This window comes from Mauremys mutica, chromosome 2 (assembly GCF_020497125.1).
Source record: "Mauremys mutica isolate MM-2020 ecotype Southern chromosome 2, ASM2049712v1, whole genome shotgun sequence".
Lineage (NCBI taxonomy): Eukaryota > Metazoa > Chordata > Testudines > Geoemydidae > Mauremys > Mauremys mutica.
In genome coordinates, this window is record NC_059073.1 from 235,008,829 (window position 1) to 235,026,658 (window position 17,830).

At 45.4% G+C, this 17,830-nt stretch overlaps 1 protein-coding gene and 1 long non-coding RNA gene across 2 annotated transcripts in view; one reads left to right on the forward strand and one right to left on the reverse strand.

The window, feature by feature from the left end:
• Positions 1 to 394: 394 nt before the first annotated feature.
• The window catches only part of DNAH11 (dynein axonemal heavy chain 11), a 305,959-nt gene continuing 288,523 nt past the window's right edge, over positions 395 to 17,830 (reverse strand). The window contains exons 77-82 of the mRNA XM_045004937.1: positions 14,215 to 14,457; positions 7,721 to 7,903; positions 7,528 to 7,643; positions 6,824 to 6,936; positions 4,765 to 4,905; positions 395 to 642 (exon numbers count right to left, since the gene is read on the reverse strand). Of these exons, the coding sequence (XP_044860872.1) occupies positions 395 to 642; positions 4,765 to 4,905; positions 6,824 to 6,936; positions 7,528 to 7,643; positions 7,721 to 7,903; positions 14,215 to 14,457 (1,044 nt within the window). The remainder of the gene's footprint in view (positions 643 to 4,764; positions 4,906 to 6,823; positions 6,937 to 7,527; positions 7,644 to 7,720; positions 7,904 to 14,214; positions 14,458 to 17,830) is intronic.
• On the forward strand, positions 567 to 6,546 carry LOC123363673. Its single transcript, XR_006576854.1, has 2 exons — positions 567 to 1,317; positions 6,275 to 6,546. It is a non-coding gene; the product is annotated as an uncharacterized LOC123363673 (long non-coding RNA).

Sequence of the window (17,830 nt, forward strand, 5' to 3'; positions counted from 1 at the left end):
AACACTTTTAAAAAACCCCTATTACTACAGCCTCAGATTATCAAAATTTGTGTAAAATATTGGATGTTTTACTCTGTGTAGAGATAATAAAGCATTTTCAATAGAGGAGTATTTTGTGTGCGTGTGGGGGGGGGGGGTCGTCAGCATGAATATAGAGTTTAATTTTCCATAACCTGTCTCTCTGAGGGAAAATGTTGATTAACAGGTATAAATCTAGTTTAGAGAGACAGACATGGGTGGAGGAGTTGTACAACATTCATTAGAACATCATCTAACTCTTTGCAGTAGGATGTACTTTATCTTGCCCCACTACACAACAGCTGAATGTGAGAAAAACATTTATCTCCTTTTGACTACAGGCTCTCTGACAACACATGTGACTGTCGGCTCACTGTTAAACGGACAAGAGTAAGGCTACTCCTGCAAGTACCCACTTAGCTGACTTCTCCTTGCTCTTCAGATTGAAAGTCCAAACATATGTGGGCCCTCTGGTTTTAGTTTTATATACTGGACATTCATATATGTGTCTGGTTTCCTGTCGATCAATTGGAATAGCTCTTACAAAGATGACTGGCATTGCTGGAGTCAGATCCTTGAGCCGGGCTTCAGCTATGAGCCCTGACTGGCTGTCCCATCGTGCTCCTGTATCAAAAACAGACACACAGTTCCAAATGGCACTCAAAATGGAAACTTGAATCATTCGTACATTGCAATGCTGCACTTAATAGTTGCTTAGTAGTAGATACCTTTCCTGAGGATAGAGCAGATGTGGCAAAACTGTAGGTAATTTGTGAGCCATAGTGAAGTTGCACACAGCTCTATCTTGAGCTTAGCTATTAGCATGCCACCCAGAACATTGCCTTCATGATTAAATGACTGGTCTATTCTTATGGAAACATGTGATACAACATACTTCTACAACTAGAAGAGGGCTGGATTCTCTTCTCACACTAATCTAAATGGAGTAACTCAGGGTACAACCATAAAAAAAAAACCCAGCTGTGATTCCCAGGTCATGGGCCCAGGCTGCAGGGCTTAACACAGCAGTGTAGCCACCTGGGCTGAAGCCTGGGCTCTCAAACTTTCCCTTCTCTCCAGGCTTCAGAACCCCAGCTCCAGCCTGAGCCCAAATGGCTACAAGCCAGCTGACCCTGGCTCTTCTGTTGCGGTGCAGACAAGGCATGGACTTGCATGGGAGTTATTGAAGACAAACCTAGTGAGAGGCTGACAGAAGAAAAAGTTGTGGTCTTACAAAGAGATTACAGCAAGCCAACTCACTCCAGTGGGCTGTAAAGTCTCAGCGGAGAAAAGGCCCAGGTAAGTTTTTACCATGATGTAGCTGGTGAAGGTCAGCCCTGTTCTCCACACAGGGGTTGAGCTCAGCAAGCTTCATCAAGGTAATACCTGTTGTGTCAGGTGTTCACACTTGATAGGCCAGATCCTGCAAGCTGGCAAGAGCCCTCAAATTAACTTGACTGGGAGTTGAAGGTATGCAGCAGCTCAGGACACACTATTTCAAATTTACATCACTCTTAAAAAAACACAACACTTAAGTATTGTTACTTTCTGTATGCGCAAACCACGCCTGTCATTCCTGATTTCTGCTTGGTGTAAGATAGTGGTTCTCAAACTTTTGTACTGGTGACTCCTTTCACAGAGCAAGCCTCTGACTACACCTCCGCCCCCTTATAAATTAAAAACACTTTCAACACCATTATAAATGCTGGAGGTGAAGTGCGGTTTGGGGTGAAGATTGACCATTCATGACCCCGATGTAAGGTTTATAAGGAAATTGAGGAAAGCGTTATTTTGATAAGAGCTGTGTAAAGCCATACTGATGTTGGACAGGCTACAAGACAGGATAAACCAATGATTAGACTTAGAAAGGAAAGCTCATCTCGTACTGACCTTTTAGCCTAGTGTACATTTTAGGAACATAGCTGTGTGCAGATCTGAGAGATGCAAATATTTTTGTTTTCTATTAAGCTAAGAGTTACAGTAGGCTTGAATGTGCATGACCACAAAGTTAAAGTTGCCCTGTGGTGCTTTGTACCCTTCCAGCTGTTGAGTTCTGTAGGGTGTCAGTTATGGTGGAATACATGACCAGGGTCTCTAAGACTTAGAGGGTAGGAACATTTTCCAAGTCTAGGATGGCTTATATGAATTAGGCTTAGTGTTTGTGTAGTCCAGGGAGTGGGTAGGTAGCACCTGTTTGCTACAGCTGATGTAACCAGAGTTTTGCTTGAGTAAACAGAAGGTGTAAGACTGTATGAATACGCTGTCCTACATTGCTCTGTTCCCAGATTCCAAGGCCAGAAGGACTATTTAGACTATACAGATTAGGTAATCACGACCTCCTGTACAACACAGAACTGGCCCAAAACAATTCCTAAAGCCAATCTTGATGTTAAAGGGGCCAGTGATGGAGAACATGACCCTTGATAAGTTCCAATGTTTAATTACTCAGGTAAAAATTTACACCTTAGTTCCTTTCTGAATTTGTCTAGCTTCAGCTTTCATTCATTGGATCATGTTATAGCTTTCTCTGCTAGACTGAAGAGTCCATTATTAAATATTTATACCCCATGTAGATATTTATAGACTGATCAAGTCACCCCTTAACAGTCTTTATTAAATAGTGTTGACTCAAGGTGCTCACTCTGTCAGGCATGTTTTCTAATCTTTTAATCATTCTCATAGCTCTTCTTTGAACCCGCTCCAATTTATCAAAATCTTTATTGAATTGTGGACACTAGTCTAGTCCAGTGCCAAATGCAAAGTTAAATAACCTCTCTACTCCTGTATGTGTGCTGGGACATGACTCACAGGTTAAGGTAGTATTGCTGGAATGGCATGTACCATAAACTTCTGAATCCCAGGAAATACAGAGTTATGGTACATTGAGTGTAGCTGAAGTTAACATTTTGAAAGGGCACAAGGCAAACCTTAACTGTTATTGTCTTTATATGTTTTGGAATAACATTTTGGATTAACTTCTCAGCATCCTCATCTGCCCTAGAATATACTGACTGCATGTTAGTCATTTCACCACCTCTGCATCATCTCCTTGTCTAGCACACCACAGTTCCCCCTCCTGCCTATACACAGGATCCTCAGGGTAAAGGGTCTAGTATAGAGTAAGGAAAGGACAACACTGAATCCCTCACTGTACAACACAACCCTATTCCTTCCACCTCATTCTTCCCTGCACTATTCTAACACACCCTGCAGCTTCAAGTCCCTCTCACCCGTTAGCAGGGCTAGAAGGAACACATGTACCAGCTCTTAAGTAGAGATGCAGAAATCCAGATCTGGGCTCTGGTGCATGAGGAAGAGGGTCTTCCACATCTATCTGCAATATGGAAAGCTGAGAGAGATGTGAACTACTTCATTCATCTTAATGAACTGCACTGAACATGGCTAGTCCCAGCTCCTCACCCCCATTTCTGCATTGTATGCTTGCTCTCAGTACGATGGGAGAAGAGCAGAAACCTTTGCTAAATGCTTTGATCCCACTTCCATTCTAGAAGCATCAGGGGCAGTGATCCTGGAACCACGTCCCCACTGCGAGAAGCAGCCTAGGAAGGTATTCCCTAGCTCTGCACCAAAAAATCAGAACCTCAAAGTGTTATGAGCAGCTCATGTGTATCAGGAACCCCTTGACCCAATGACTTGCTTTCCTTTGATCATGCTCAGTTCCATTGTGCAGGAAACATGATTCCATTACCATAACTGCCTGATACAATCTTCTATCATTGTCTGTTAAACAAAGCTCATTCCTTGACAACATTTCTAAAGTGAAAGGGTCTGAACATTAATTTTACAGCACTTCAAAATCTCACTATAAGTTCTGCTCTCAGGGCAAAACTTCCAAAATGAGCCCCTGCAGAATGCAAGTACAACCAGCATGCACAGCCCATGTTCTCTGAAAGCTGTCAAGGTAGGGTTCAAACATGGAGTGCACAGGTGCAGCTCAGGTTCAATGACCAAGGCATGACACAGTAAGCCATGTAGTTACCGTGGTTAATGGCCTGAAAACCTAATTTCAGAAGATCCCTATTCTTCCTGCCTATGCATATGTCATGCTCTTAGGCAGGTCAGTTTAGCTCATGCCAACCTGAAGATTCAAATTTTACCCTGATAACTTTTTCAATATTGCTTCCCCCAAGGGAATTTACTGAGAGAAATTCCAGGTGGTTGAGATCATTTTTGGGAGGAAGGATAACAATGACTGATCTTTTTGCCCACACTTGAGCGCAAAACTATGTTAGAAGTACGAGGTTATTTTGCAAACAGTTAATTTTTAGGAGAGCCATATTTCAGAAACCCTTTGCTGAAATGACAGCAAATTTGCCCTGTTAATGCTACTCTGCACCTCCTTGAAGCACTGCAAATTTCAAGATAATCCAAGTAAGAGCCTTGGAGTCTTTTAAACAGGAAGTGTTTCTTAACCTTAACTATGTGGTGGAGCTGCTGCTCTGTTGTTATACAGTCAGGTTTAATGCTTTGTTAATGGTAGAGTAAGTTTATTAAGTAGAGACACTGGCCATGTCTGAATGTATGAATCCTGGTCTAAACAAACTAAGGACTAACTAAATCCATCATCAGTCCCAAACTCATCAGTAAACTTAGCTCTAACTCCATGTGGCGAAAGTAATCCACTTTAGAGTAGCAGAGTGTATGCATGAGGCATGCAGAAAAATTCAAACAAACATCAGTCATTATGAGGCGGATGATATCGAGAAATTTAAACAGACATCTTACCTTCCATATAAAGACCACAAATATATGCGCCTTCTCTAGGTGGGTGGCCATAATCTTCTCTGATCTTTTTGGTAACATCTACAGTCAGACACATCTTATCCAAAGGCCAGTCATTCTTGCGGGCCGTGCACTGCATAATAGCTTTAAAAAAAGCCAATGGATTACTCTGAGCAGTTCACCATAGACAATAATTTTAATGCCACAACTGCTCCCCGAGCACCCTGCCCAGGCTTGTTAGAGCCTAAAGCTATACAATTGGGGCTCTCTGGCAGTTGTTTGCAAGAAATTAGTTGTATAAATTGCTTTTGAACTTTTAAGAAATGAAAAACAAACCAAACACCCCATTCAGTCAGCTCTCTTGCAACAGAACAAAATACATTTTCATTTGAGCACAAAAATAGGTGCCTGCTCTCTGATTCGTAATCCAGGCTAGGAATACTGCAGAAGCTACATATTGTGTCACTCAGTGAGTTGGATGACTAAGGGGTAATATTGACTGGCTCTGATGAAAATCATGATACCTGACAGCAAACTGAATCAACGGGCTGAGAGAGAAAGGGGTGTGTGTTTGTATAAGCCTCAGGGCTATGCTCTAGGAATCTGTGGTCTAATGTGAATGGTTAGTTGAATGCCTTTACTGGCTACTGAGAATTTGAATTAAAGCATATTTACAAGTCTCTCTTCATTGTGTAACCCCCATTATTGCACTGATTTCCAAACTATAGCCTGTGGATCACCAACTGTCCACCGACAGGGCTTGGGATTCTGCAGAATTAAACATTTTGAGACACCAGCAGTCAGGGACTTGAGACTGGTGGGGTGGCAAGTCCCTGAGAGGAATTTGGTTTTACAAACTAATGGGTAGAACGAAAAGCTGCTGAAGCTTGACAATGGCTTCTAGAGACCTAGGTAGTTGCTTTAGATTCTGAAATCATGTATGTGGGTTGTAAACATGAAGACTAAGAGCTTGTCTACACTTACTGGGGGATCGACGTGCAGCGGTGGATTTAGCGGGTCTAGTGAAGACCCGCTAAATCAACCACAGATCGCTCTCCCATTGACGCCTGTACTCTACCTGAACAAGAAGCACAAGGGGAGTCAAAGGGAGTGTCTCCCCCATCGACATAGCGTAGCGTGAACCCACGGTAAGTAGATCTAAGTACATCAACTTCAGCTACATTATTCATGTAGCTGAAGTTAGATTGATCTTTCCCTGTAGTGTAGACAAGGCCTTAGGGAGCAGATTAATACACTGCTGAAGATTTTTATCCCATACTGTAGCAGTACATATACTGGGAAGAATGCCAGACTTTTTCTCACTTCCTTTACACTATTAAAATATTTTACAAGTTAAGAACAGAAGGAGTGAAACAGAGTGGTGCATTAACACATTGAGGTTAAAGAATACTGAATGGAAAAGCAATGGTTACATCAGCAGTTTAAGACTTCTCTTTTCTTTAATAAAGCACAAAAAATTAACTCAGCATCTCTTTCCTTTTCTCACCTCCAGACTTTAACATGATGATTTGGAGACTGAAGACTTATGATGGAGGGGAAAAAACTATTTCCAGATGTCTGATTGTGCAAACTGTTACTCATGCCATTAATCCCACTGAGTCATAGGGACTACTTGCATGAGTAAGAAGTACTCCATCTAGGATTGGAGCACATGGGTAGTAGCTCCCATAGGTAGTAAAGGCCCTGGATGTACTAAACAAGGTTGCCAATACATTTTTCAAAGGGCGGTGTCAAGAATAACAAACATGATATCATACACTTCTAGAACACATTAGATTGTTAAAAGTGAACATTTTTAACATCTTAATTTGTCTTAATTTCTAAGTCTTTACAACTTGAATATTGAAAATAAACCAGTCTGTTTCTAGTCAATTTCAGTCATCCATTCTCATGCAGTAGCATAATATAGCATCATGAAACACTGCTAAAGGCATGTTTAGATTAAAAATAAAACCTGTTTGTAAAACTGTTTCAACCTACAATTTGGGGTTGAAACTATATGACACTGTTCCTTCAAATGTTATTAGCCATTACTACTCACCAGTCAAAAAAGACTGAGGGTTAAAGAATCCAGAAAGCCACACCACTGCAGGGAGCACAAGATCTTGTGTCCAGGTATCAAGTTCTCGACACCGCATGAGGAGGTCATTAATCCTGAAACAAGAAGCAGCAGCTACCTCAATGCCGACATAGTCATGTAGACAACAGTGACAGTTTCATTAGGATGAAATTCAATGAAGTATAGAGACGCTGTGTACCAGCTGAGCTCTGCTATTGCCTCTGTGGGAAGAAAGCATGAGGCTGAAGCAGTCAAAAGGTATGTGTAGATTAAGAGGCCAAGAGTAGGGTGGGATTAGCTCTTTTCTGAATCTGGACAAGCACAAAGACAGTAGTGCAAGGAGCCCAGCATGAAAAGGGTTGAGGGAGTGAGGCTAGTGGAACTATGATTAGGAACATCGTCCAATTACTCTGTCACGGGGCTGTAGTGACATTATTCCTTTTGAAAAATGACAGGCCCTATTGGTTGCACTGTATAATTCCAATTTTGCAGAAAGCATAGAAGGAAAAGTTTAGAAACAATTTAAAGATTAGTATTCCAGCAATATTCATTTGGTCTCTAGAGTGAAAATGAATTGAATTAAAACGATAGATTTTATATACATGAGAAAGAGCCATGTGACCATTATCCATGGTAATTAAACAACACAAGTTACTTTATTTGGTAAGGTGCTGAAGCATACTTACCATTGTGCAAGGCCATAGGTGGATGGATAAGCCAGCCTGGTCCATGCATCTGGCACACTATCATAAAGCAATGCTGACTGCTGTGCTTCCATGTCAGGAGAAAACGTCAGCTCCCCCTGTGAAGAATACGTATACTTGGCGTCAAAGAATTCGGACTAGTTATTCTTTAGTAAAAGAAATTCACTTTTCTTACCTTCAAACCAAGGTCCAGTTGTTTAAGTGAGCTGCGTATTGCCCGAATGAGGAGGTTCATTCTCTCACACTCTTGGAAACAAACAAGGACATAGGGGTTCCGAACAGTGGCCTTCTGCATGATTTCTGTCATGTTAAACTCTTCAGGAAGTTTCTCCAGAATATCATCCAGGACATTCTTAACCTTATCACATCAATACAGACAGAGTGATCAGAAATTGCTGCATTAGGGATTCACACATTTTAAACATACAAGACCAAGATTATTTGTATTACCGTGGTGCCTGATGGCCCCACATGTGCTAGACACTGCGCAAGACAGACACTCCCTGCCCCAAACAGCTGACAATCTAATACTGATTTTTCATTGCCCAGCTCTGGAATCAGACAAGAGCGCAGATCATTCCTTATTGACTGACTAAGAACTTGTAAACTAAAAGCACCTGACTCCAGTTCAACCTCCTGTATTTTGCAAGACTAGACCCTAGAGCCCCCATGCTGTGTGGTGAGATAGGAGCAAACCTGGAACAGCCACAGAGGGTCCAATCCTCTGGGAAAAAGATGATGTAGGGAGCAGCCTCATCCCTCTATGCGTAACTGTTGCATTCCTCTCTGCAAAATCTCCATGGCCTATTGGCAACATGGGAGAGGGTGTGTGGCCACAGAAAAGCAGGGAAGTAAGGGACAGGACAGACAGAGTTACAGTGGACAGGTGGCAATCAGTTGCTAAGACATATTCCCCAGTCCGCGGGGGGGAAGCACAGGGAGAGTGTGGAAGACATGTAAAAGTGGCAGAGATCCACGCAGCTTGAGAGGTATAGTCTCCTGGCACTCCAGCTTTAAAGACCATGCCCCAGATCACCCCATAATCAGGGCTGGTTTAAGTCAGATAGGCCCAACCTGGGTCTTGAGTCAACTACATCAGAACCTCATGTTTCACTAAAATATATATGTATGTTTGTAGCCCTTAGAGTGGCAAAGACAAGCTTGAAAACATGACCTGGGTGTAACCAAAGTTGCAATATTTGCCTTTGGCTGTAGAGCCTGACACAATAGCCCCAAAAAATGAGGGTTGCCTCAGGCATCTCAAAGGGTGTTAACTCACTCTGCCTGCTTGCCTTGCCTTCTGCAAACTTGACTAGAGCAGGGGATGTGTGTCTGGCATGGGAGGGAAGAGTGCAGCAGGTGCACCCACCCCACTAGATGCCCCACACAGCTGGGGTAAGTGCTGCCTCCCATTGTTGCCACGCATGCCTTAGAGAGGACACCTGCTGTTCCCAGGGAAGGGGAGCCCCTGCTGCCAATTCTGGGGGAAAGAATGAGCCCCATACTGCTGCTCCTGCCTCTCTGGAGTGGGAGGGATGCTCCCCACCACTGAGACTCCCAACATCAGGCGGGGCCACAGGGAGCCCTGGAGGAGCCATGTTGTGGTGTGCCTATAGTACCAAATTATCTTGATCCAGCTCTGGTCATAGTCTCATTGGTCCCCTCTCAGAGGGGAACATGCAACGGATCTCTGGAGCAGCTTGGGTACAGCGATTTCTACCTAAGGGCTAGTCTACACTTACGAGCCGGGTCGACGCGGTGAGTTCGACTTCTCGGAGTTCGAACTATCGCGTCTAATCTGGACGTGATAGTTCGAACTCCGGAAGCGATAGTTCGAACTCCGGTACTCCACCACTGCAAAAGGCGGTGGCGGAGTCGACCTTGGAGCCGCGGACTTTGATTCCGTGGCGTCTGGACGGGTGAGTAGTTCGAACTAGGGTACTTCGAATTCAGCTACGCTATTCACGTAGCTGAATTTGCGTACCCTAGTTCGACCCCGCTTCTTAGTGTGGACCAGACCTGAGTTTTCTCCTGCAGCTTTTTTATGTGGGAGAGAAACACAAGAAGGAATTGCATAGGAAAGTACAAATGCAAGATTACGTATTCTCACAAATGTTCCCTATAATTTGTATGCAACTAGGTAATGGTCATGACCTGAACAGACATGACACAAGCTGCCTTCACAGAACAGAGTGTCATATTTTAAGTTAATTATGAAAATGGTGTGCGCCAAACTCATTAAAACAATCATAGTCAAGTTGCTTTCATTAACAGTAGTTTGCTAGTTGTCAGGAATTCAGGAAGCTAAGCAGTAATGGGGAAAGATTTTTTTATTGCCAAATAAACCCCCACTCCATCATTCTACTGTATCTTTATAGGGATCAACAATGCCATCCAAATTTGGCTGAGTTAATCATCTGCTTTTTCCTTATGGAAATTAGATTTTGAGTATGGTAATAGTATGAATGCAGACTGGATATCAAAGGAACATAAGTCCTCTATAGTCAAAATCAGGAAATGCTTTAACAACTTAGTCATTTCAAAATGCATTGGGCTGAGCTTTAAGTACCAAGTTCCCCTCTGGGGAAGAAGAAGACAACAGATTTTCTTCTTTCTTGATGAAACTGCAACACTTATAAATGTGAGCACCCTACATCTATTAGCATGGGCGGGGGGAGAGTGTGCGCATGCACGCACATTGGCATGTATGTGTACACACACACACACACACACACACACACACACACACACACACACACACACACACACACACACACACACACACACACACACACACACGTTACAATCTGATCAGACATTTTGTCTTCTACATCTTAAACAAGCAAATGTAATACAAAACCTGGTTTCACATTTTTCCCTCCCCAATTTCTAGACTAAATGCAATTTATAATAATAAAATGACATATTTGAAAGCTGGTTTTATAAGGGATCTTTTGAGATTTGAAATCGGGACTTCCCATACCAGTTCCATCCTTGGCTTCACCGCTGAGCTTTCCAACAACAGATTCACTTGTGAGGTAGCCTTATGTGATATGGACAACAGTCCACAAGGATCTAGTGGCCAACAGCTCATTATGTATACTCTAGGCTGGGGTGGGCAAACTACGGCCCGTGGGCCGCATCTGGCCCATCAGACCTTTTAATCCTGCCCTCGAGCTCCCGCCGGGCAGCAGGGTTGGGGGCTTGACCCACTCCACGCAGCTCCCAGAAGCAGCAGCAGCATGTCCCCCCTCTGCTCCTATGCATAGGGGCAGCCAGGGGTCGCTGCATGCCGCCTCCGCCCCAAGCACCTGCTCTTCAGCTCCCATTGGTTGGGAACCCTGGCCAATGGGAGCTGTGGGGGCAGTGCCTGCGGACAGGACAGTGCACAGAGCTGCCTGGCCGTGCATCTGTGTAAGAGCCAGACTGGGGACATGCCGCTGCTTCCAGGAGCTGCTTGAGGTAAGTACCGCCTGGAGCCTGCACCCCTGACCTCCTCCTGTGCCCCAACCCCATGCCCCAGCCCAGAGCTCCCTTCCGCACCCTGAATTCATCCCTGGCCCCACCTCAGAGCCCGCACCTCCAGTCGGAGCCCTCACCCCCTCCCACGCCCCAACCCCCAATTTCGTGAGCATTCATGGCCCACCATACAATTTCCATACCCAGAATTGGCCCTCAGGCCAAAATGTTTGCCCACCCCTGCTCTAGGCCTCCAAATAGCCTGCTACTTTACCAGGAATCACAGAACTCTGGGCACCGGGAGATACTGAATCTGATCTCCGTTCCAATAGACAAAATGCCAAAACATTTGAAAAAAATCTCCAAGGCTATGATGGACAGAGGCCACAATAGGGACTCAACACAGTGCTGAAACTTAAGGAGCTGAGACAAGTGTACCAGAAAGCCAAAGAATGAAATGGACGCTCACGGAGGAAGGGGCGACTGACGACTGTAGCTATCCCACAGTTCCCGCACTCTCCAAAAACCATTTGAATTCTTGGCTGAGCTCCCAATGCCTGAAGGGTCAAAAACATTGTCGCGGGTGGTTCATGTCATCGCCCTCCCTTCCGTGAAAGCAAAGGGAAAAAAATCCTCTCTCGCCTTTTTTCAATGTCACTGTATGTCTACTGGATGCTGCTGGCAGATGTGGTGCTGCAGAGCTACACAGCAGTATCCCCTTCCCTTCCGGACAGCAGACAGTACAGTATGACTGGTATCCGTCATTGTCGTCCCGTGAGTGCTCCTGGCTGGCCTCGGTGAGATCGGCCGGGGGCGCTTGGACAAAAATGGGAATGACTCCCAGGTCATTCTCTTCTTTAAGCTTTGTCTAATGGAGATTCAGTCCTGCCTGGAATATCATAGCAGCTGGAGGCTGCCCTCCCCTCACCCCTTTGATCTCTGCTTGCAGAGGCAATAAAGTCAGTGTTGTTTCAAATTCATGCATTCTTTATTACTTCATCACACAAATGGGGGGGGATAACTTCCACGGTAGCCCAGGAGAGGTGGGGGAGAAGGGAAGCAATGGGTGGGGTTGTTGCAGGGGCACCCCCTAGAATGGCATTCAGCTCATCATTTCTGCGGGATGTCTGGGGCTCTGACCCAGAGCGTCCGTTTGCCTCTCTGGTTCTTTAGTAGGCTTGCCTGATAGTCTAGGCAGGACTGACTCTCCCTTTAGATAAAACTTAAAGAAGGGAATGACCTGGTGAGTCATTCCCATTTTTGTCCATGCGCCCACGGCCGATCTCACCGAGGCCGGCCAGGAGCACCCATGACAGCAGCAGATGGTACAGTATAACTGGTAACCATCATTGTCAACTTGCAAAGCAGCAGACGGTACAGTATGGCTGGTGACCGTCTTTGCTAACTTGCAAAAGGCAAGGGGATGCTGCTGTGTAGCGCTGCAGTACCACATCTGTTAGCAACATCCAGTAGACATACGGTGACAGTGAAAAAAGGCTGAACGGGCTCCATGGTTGCTATGCTATGGCGTCTGCCTGGGCAATCCAGGAAAAGGGCGCGAAATGATTGTCTGCTGTTGCTTTCATGGAGGGAGGATTGAGTGATGACATTTACCCAGAATCACCCGCGACACTGTTTTTGCCCCATCATGCATTGGAATCTCAACCCAGAATTCCAATGGGTGGGGGAGACTGCGGGAACTATGGGATAGCTACCCACAGTGCAACGCTCCGGAAATCGATGCTAGCCTCAGTACATGGACGCACACCGCCGAATTAATGTGCTTAGTGTGGCCGCGTGCACTCGACATTATACAATGTTTCCAAAAACCGGTTTCTGTAAAATTGGAATAATCCCGTAGTGTAGACATACCCTTAGTCATATTGTGAAACCCCGATTCTTAATGCGAAGGAGTTAAAATACTGGGGTGCACCTTTGTCATTACTTGTTTATGTGTTTTACCAATCTCACCCCTTTCTGCATGTACTCTGTTACTACTCCATGCTGCTTTGCAGCCATGCCTAAAACTAGTCATTTTATTTCTAGTGGGAGCAATTTTGGCTGTATGAAAATATCTGGGTTATTCCTGACACTAAATAGAACTGCATAATGTATCAGCACATACAGCACCACCAAGAGCGTCCTCTATCTAGGTGCCTATATGGCCCCCATTATTGCAGTATCTGATTGCCAGTTAAGGATTTAAGGGTTTATCTCTTCAGCATGCCTATCCCATTATTAAATATATGTTGTACATATGGGGATCTGAGGCCCAGAAAGTTTGAGGGGCAGATTCCCTTCCCACATCTGCTCTATTTGCACCACTTAGGTGGCCCAAAGAGAGCAGAAGCCTCCTGCAAGTCCCCTGCTAGAGATACCCCTTATGAGAGAGAGTCGCCAGCAAGCTTAGACCTAGGTGTTCTGTCTCCTAGACCTTCTTGCTGCATCTCCACGGAACTGTGGGAAAGGGGGATTGGCTGAAACATACTGTGCTCTCGCTATCCCCAGCTGGCATAGAGGCCCTAAGGGACTATTGCTATGGCAGAAAAATCAGGGCCCATAAGTGGCTTCCTGACATTCCCCCACTTGGCTGCACTCAGTGGAAGCTGGACACAGCAGAAAATCTTCCCCTAAATGATTTGCTCAGAACCACATGAGAACTCTGTTTCAGAGCTGGGAATTGAAGCCTGATCTTAACCACATCAGTTCCAGGCACTTAAAGTAAAAATTGAAGTAGCTGTCAAGGTAAAATGTTACCTACTTCCTAACTGACAATTTATAGAAAATGGCAGGGAAGGGGAAGAAAACCAGAATCAGACAAATCTTAACATTATGTTTTTCTAAGTCAGTGTTTCTTTGCTCTTTAAAAAAAAAGATGAAGATAGATTTATTCACTGGCACCCCACCTTTCAGTCAAAGGGAAAATGGCATCAGTGGTTTCCATTAAAAATTAAACATTTCTCTTATTTTATTTAGGGGCCCACATTCATCTCTGATGCAACCCTAAGTTACACCAAGTTTAAATCTGACCTGTTGTTATTTATAATAGCTGAGCTTATCTTGGTAAACTGGGTAAATTTCCCATCATCAGAAGTTAACTATCTCAGTGAAATAATGTGATACGATAAATGCTCTGTTTTTAGTGGCATCCCCTGGTACTATGAGAAGCATTCCTATGGGAAACATGATTAAGAAAAACCACCACCTTACCTTTTCCTCTGGAGACTGTCCTGATTCCTCTCCTACAAGTAAATTCCTGGGCTGCATTTCCAAGAGAGTTTTGAAAAGATTCTCTGATGTCACTGTCAAGAATTCTATCTCAGCATTGGGATGGAGTCCATATAACACTGGGCTTTCAGCTGGAAGCATTTCATCTATGTACTTATGGTATCCAGCATAATCCAAATTTGGGGGTGCTAGGAAACCTGGTGCCAATGCAAGTTCTCCTTCAAGCTTCAAAAAGAGAATGAATAATGTTACTGTCAGTTCTTAAAAAAAAAATCCATTGTGCCAGGAATTCAGTTCACTGGAAGCCTGTTAGAGGGAGTTTGGGTGCAGGACGGGGTTCGGGCTCTGGGAGGGAGTTTGGGTGCGGGAGGATTGAGAGATTGGGCTCTGGGCTGGGGCAGAGGATTGGGGTGCAGCAGAGGGTGAAGCACTTACCTCAGGCGGCTCCCAAAAGTGACCGGCACACTCCTCTGGTGGCGGCTCCTAGGCGGGGGGGCCGTGAGGTCTCCACACGCCACTGCTCACAGGCACTGCCTCCCAGCTCCCATTGGCTGCAGTTTCTGGCAAATGTGAGCTGTGGAGTCGGTGCTCAGGGCAGGGGCAGTGCATGGTAACACACACACACACACCCCGGGACTGCAGGGACGTGCCGGGCACTTCTGGAAGTAGCGCAGAGCAAGGATGGGCAGGAAGCTGCCTTAGCCCCACTGCACTGCCAGTGATGGTGACGGCAGCTGGGGCCCCCCAAGTCCTTTTAAATCACCTGGGGGAGGCAGATGGGGACGGGAGAAGCTCCCGGGGAGGCATCCAGGGGCAACAGGTGGAGCTGGGAGAGAGACTCGGCCCTGAATGTTGGTGGAGCCAGGCCCCCAGGCCCTGAATATTCCTGGAGCATGGGCACCACGGGTCCATATAACTCGCCACCCCTAGCTCCCCTCCTAGGTGGAGGCACAGTTGTGGGGGGCTCTGTGTTCTGCCCCTGTGCTGCCTCCGGGAACTGCGGCCAATAGGAGCTGCGGGAGCAGCACCTGTGGATGGAGGCAGCGTGCAGAGTCACCTGGCCGTACCCCCGCCTAGGAGCTGGAGGGAAATGGCAGCTACTTCAGGGAGCTGCTTGAAGTAAGCACCTCCCAGAGTCCACACACCTCCCACACCCCGCACCTCCTCCCACACCCCAACCCCAGCTGTGAGCCCCCTTCCGCACCTAAACTCCATTCCAGGGACTGCACCCCCTCCCTCACTCGGAACCCCTCAGCCCCACCTCAGAGCCTTCACCCCCAGCCCAGAGCCCATACTGCCTCCCACACCATATGCCCCTCCCTTAGCCTGGAGTCCCCTCCCACACTCCAAACCCCTCATTTCTGGCCTCACCCCAGGGCCTGCACCCCCAGCCAGAGCCCTCACCCCCTGCCGCAACCCAACCTCCTGCCCAGCCTGGTGAAAATGAGCGAGTGAGCAAGGGTGGGGGAGAGCACGCAATGGGAGGGGAGATAGAGTGCGTGGGGGGCAGGGCCTCAGAGAAGGGGTGGGGCAGGGGCAGTGAAAGAGTATGCGGTTTTCTGCAATAGGAAAGTTGGCAACCCTAACTACAGACTTCACCTACAATGATCATCTCAAGGTACCACTTTAAAATAGCCCTAAGGTTTCCAGTAAAATTCTATTCTACCTTCAGTTAAAGGCCACTCTCTTAGTTAGTCTATATTGTCAAGTCTCTTTTTGCCCTGGTCTACATTCGGGGGCGGGGGATGATCGACCTAAGGTAAGCAACGCAAATAGCATAGCTGAAGTCAGCGCATCTTAGGTCAACTTACCTGGCTGTGAGGATGGCGGCGAGTCGACCACTGCTGCTCCCCCATCAACTCTGCTTCCACCTCTTGCGAGCTGGAGTTCCAGAGTCAACGGGGAGTGCGTTTGGGGATCGATTTATCTGCGTCTAGATGAGACACGATAAATCGATCCCCAATGGATCGATCTCTACTCGCCGATCCAGCCGGTAGTGAAGACCTGTCCTTTGGTGGGCACTTAAAATAGGTCTAACTGTATTTTTTCCAGATTCATACGCATAACAGGACACTGCAAGCTGTGGTTTATAGTGGGAACCCACTGCTTCTTTGTCTTTGGCCACATGCCAACCACCACATACAACATAAGGCAAAATCTCAGTACAACACTCACTCCATCCTGCCTTATTGATTAAATTTGCAGCTAATGAATTCACCGGGAGTGCCAATATGTAAAGACAAGTCACTTTTCCAGCTAAACACAAAAAGGCACCCACACTGATTAAATCTATTTGTTGCCATATCTGTTTGTGTTTACTTGGCTGCCAGTCAATAAAAGAGTTCTTGTTTCCTCTGGTAATTTAGGGGAGTAACACTGTCCTATTACAGCAAAAGCTTGAAAATGTATCATCTCATTATTTAAAACATCAGTGGATCTGTACTCAGGGTTGGGTACCTAAACTTTCCAAAGGGCATACAAATACCAGTGATTCTCCTCAGGTTTCACCACCTATATTTATTTTACAATTATTTGAATGAAAGTTCAGGCTTGTGAAGGTTAATGGACTGCTAGGCTGGAAACAGTAATTCTTTACTTATCCATAGGCTAGACACAGAGCAGGAACAGTGGAATGAGCGTCCCACACTAACCCCATGACCTCAGCTGTCATTTGGAGAAATCAGCCTCTGCAGAGGTCAGAAGTACAGTAGTGTTTATCCTTCCATCTCCATGGTAACTAACTCCAGCATCTTCTTCTGAATAGTGACTACCAATTGTATTAAACTGAGTGTGGCTTTTTGACATATGAAAACCTGCTCATTAGGGATTGAGGAGACACAAGCACACTCATTTCATTTAGAACCTTCAAGGCAGACATCAACTGCAGTGCCAAGGGTGAAAAGTGCATTTCCCCTAAGTTATCCAAGCTCTAGAAATGATCTGCTCAAGGCTTACATGTTAATTCTCCCCTGCCCCCTCCACCCATAAGCTGTTTGGACAAGGCAAAATAATAAAAATGTAAAAGCCATTTAAAAAATTTTTTTCACCACTCTTTTCAGTATAGTCGTTTCGCCACTCTTTGAGTAGTCAATAAACTTAAGAGAAGTAGCCAGAGAAATTTAGAGTAAAGTAATACCAACTCAGTCACTAGGATTTCTAGAAAGAAAATTAGGTAAATCCAGGATTTTTCATGCTTTATGTTCTGTCACAACACTGAAACAACTAACTGTGCTTATAATGCAGAAGCTGTGGTTTTAGAAACATTTTTGGAAATTTTGCATGTTGGATGGATGGACAATGCTGTCCAACTCCAGTTTCTAAGATGAAAATACATTGTGTTACATAATCTGGTAGTAGTGGTGGTGGTGTGGAGGGATTTGCTATAGCTGCAGCTAAAAGTCAGAAATTCAGTAGGAGTGGCAGAAAGGGAGAAGCGGTCTATTATTGCTTCTCATATTCTGAAAACACCGGAAAAGGAGGGAAAGCCATTCTTCTCTGATGCTTTTCATGAGCAAGAAAAGAAAATATAAGACAAGTAAGTGTAGTTTCTTGGGTGTCTGGTACGTGTGTCACTTGGTAGTGCTATCACTGAAGTATC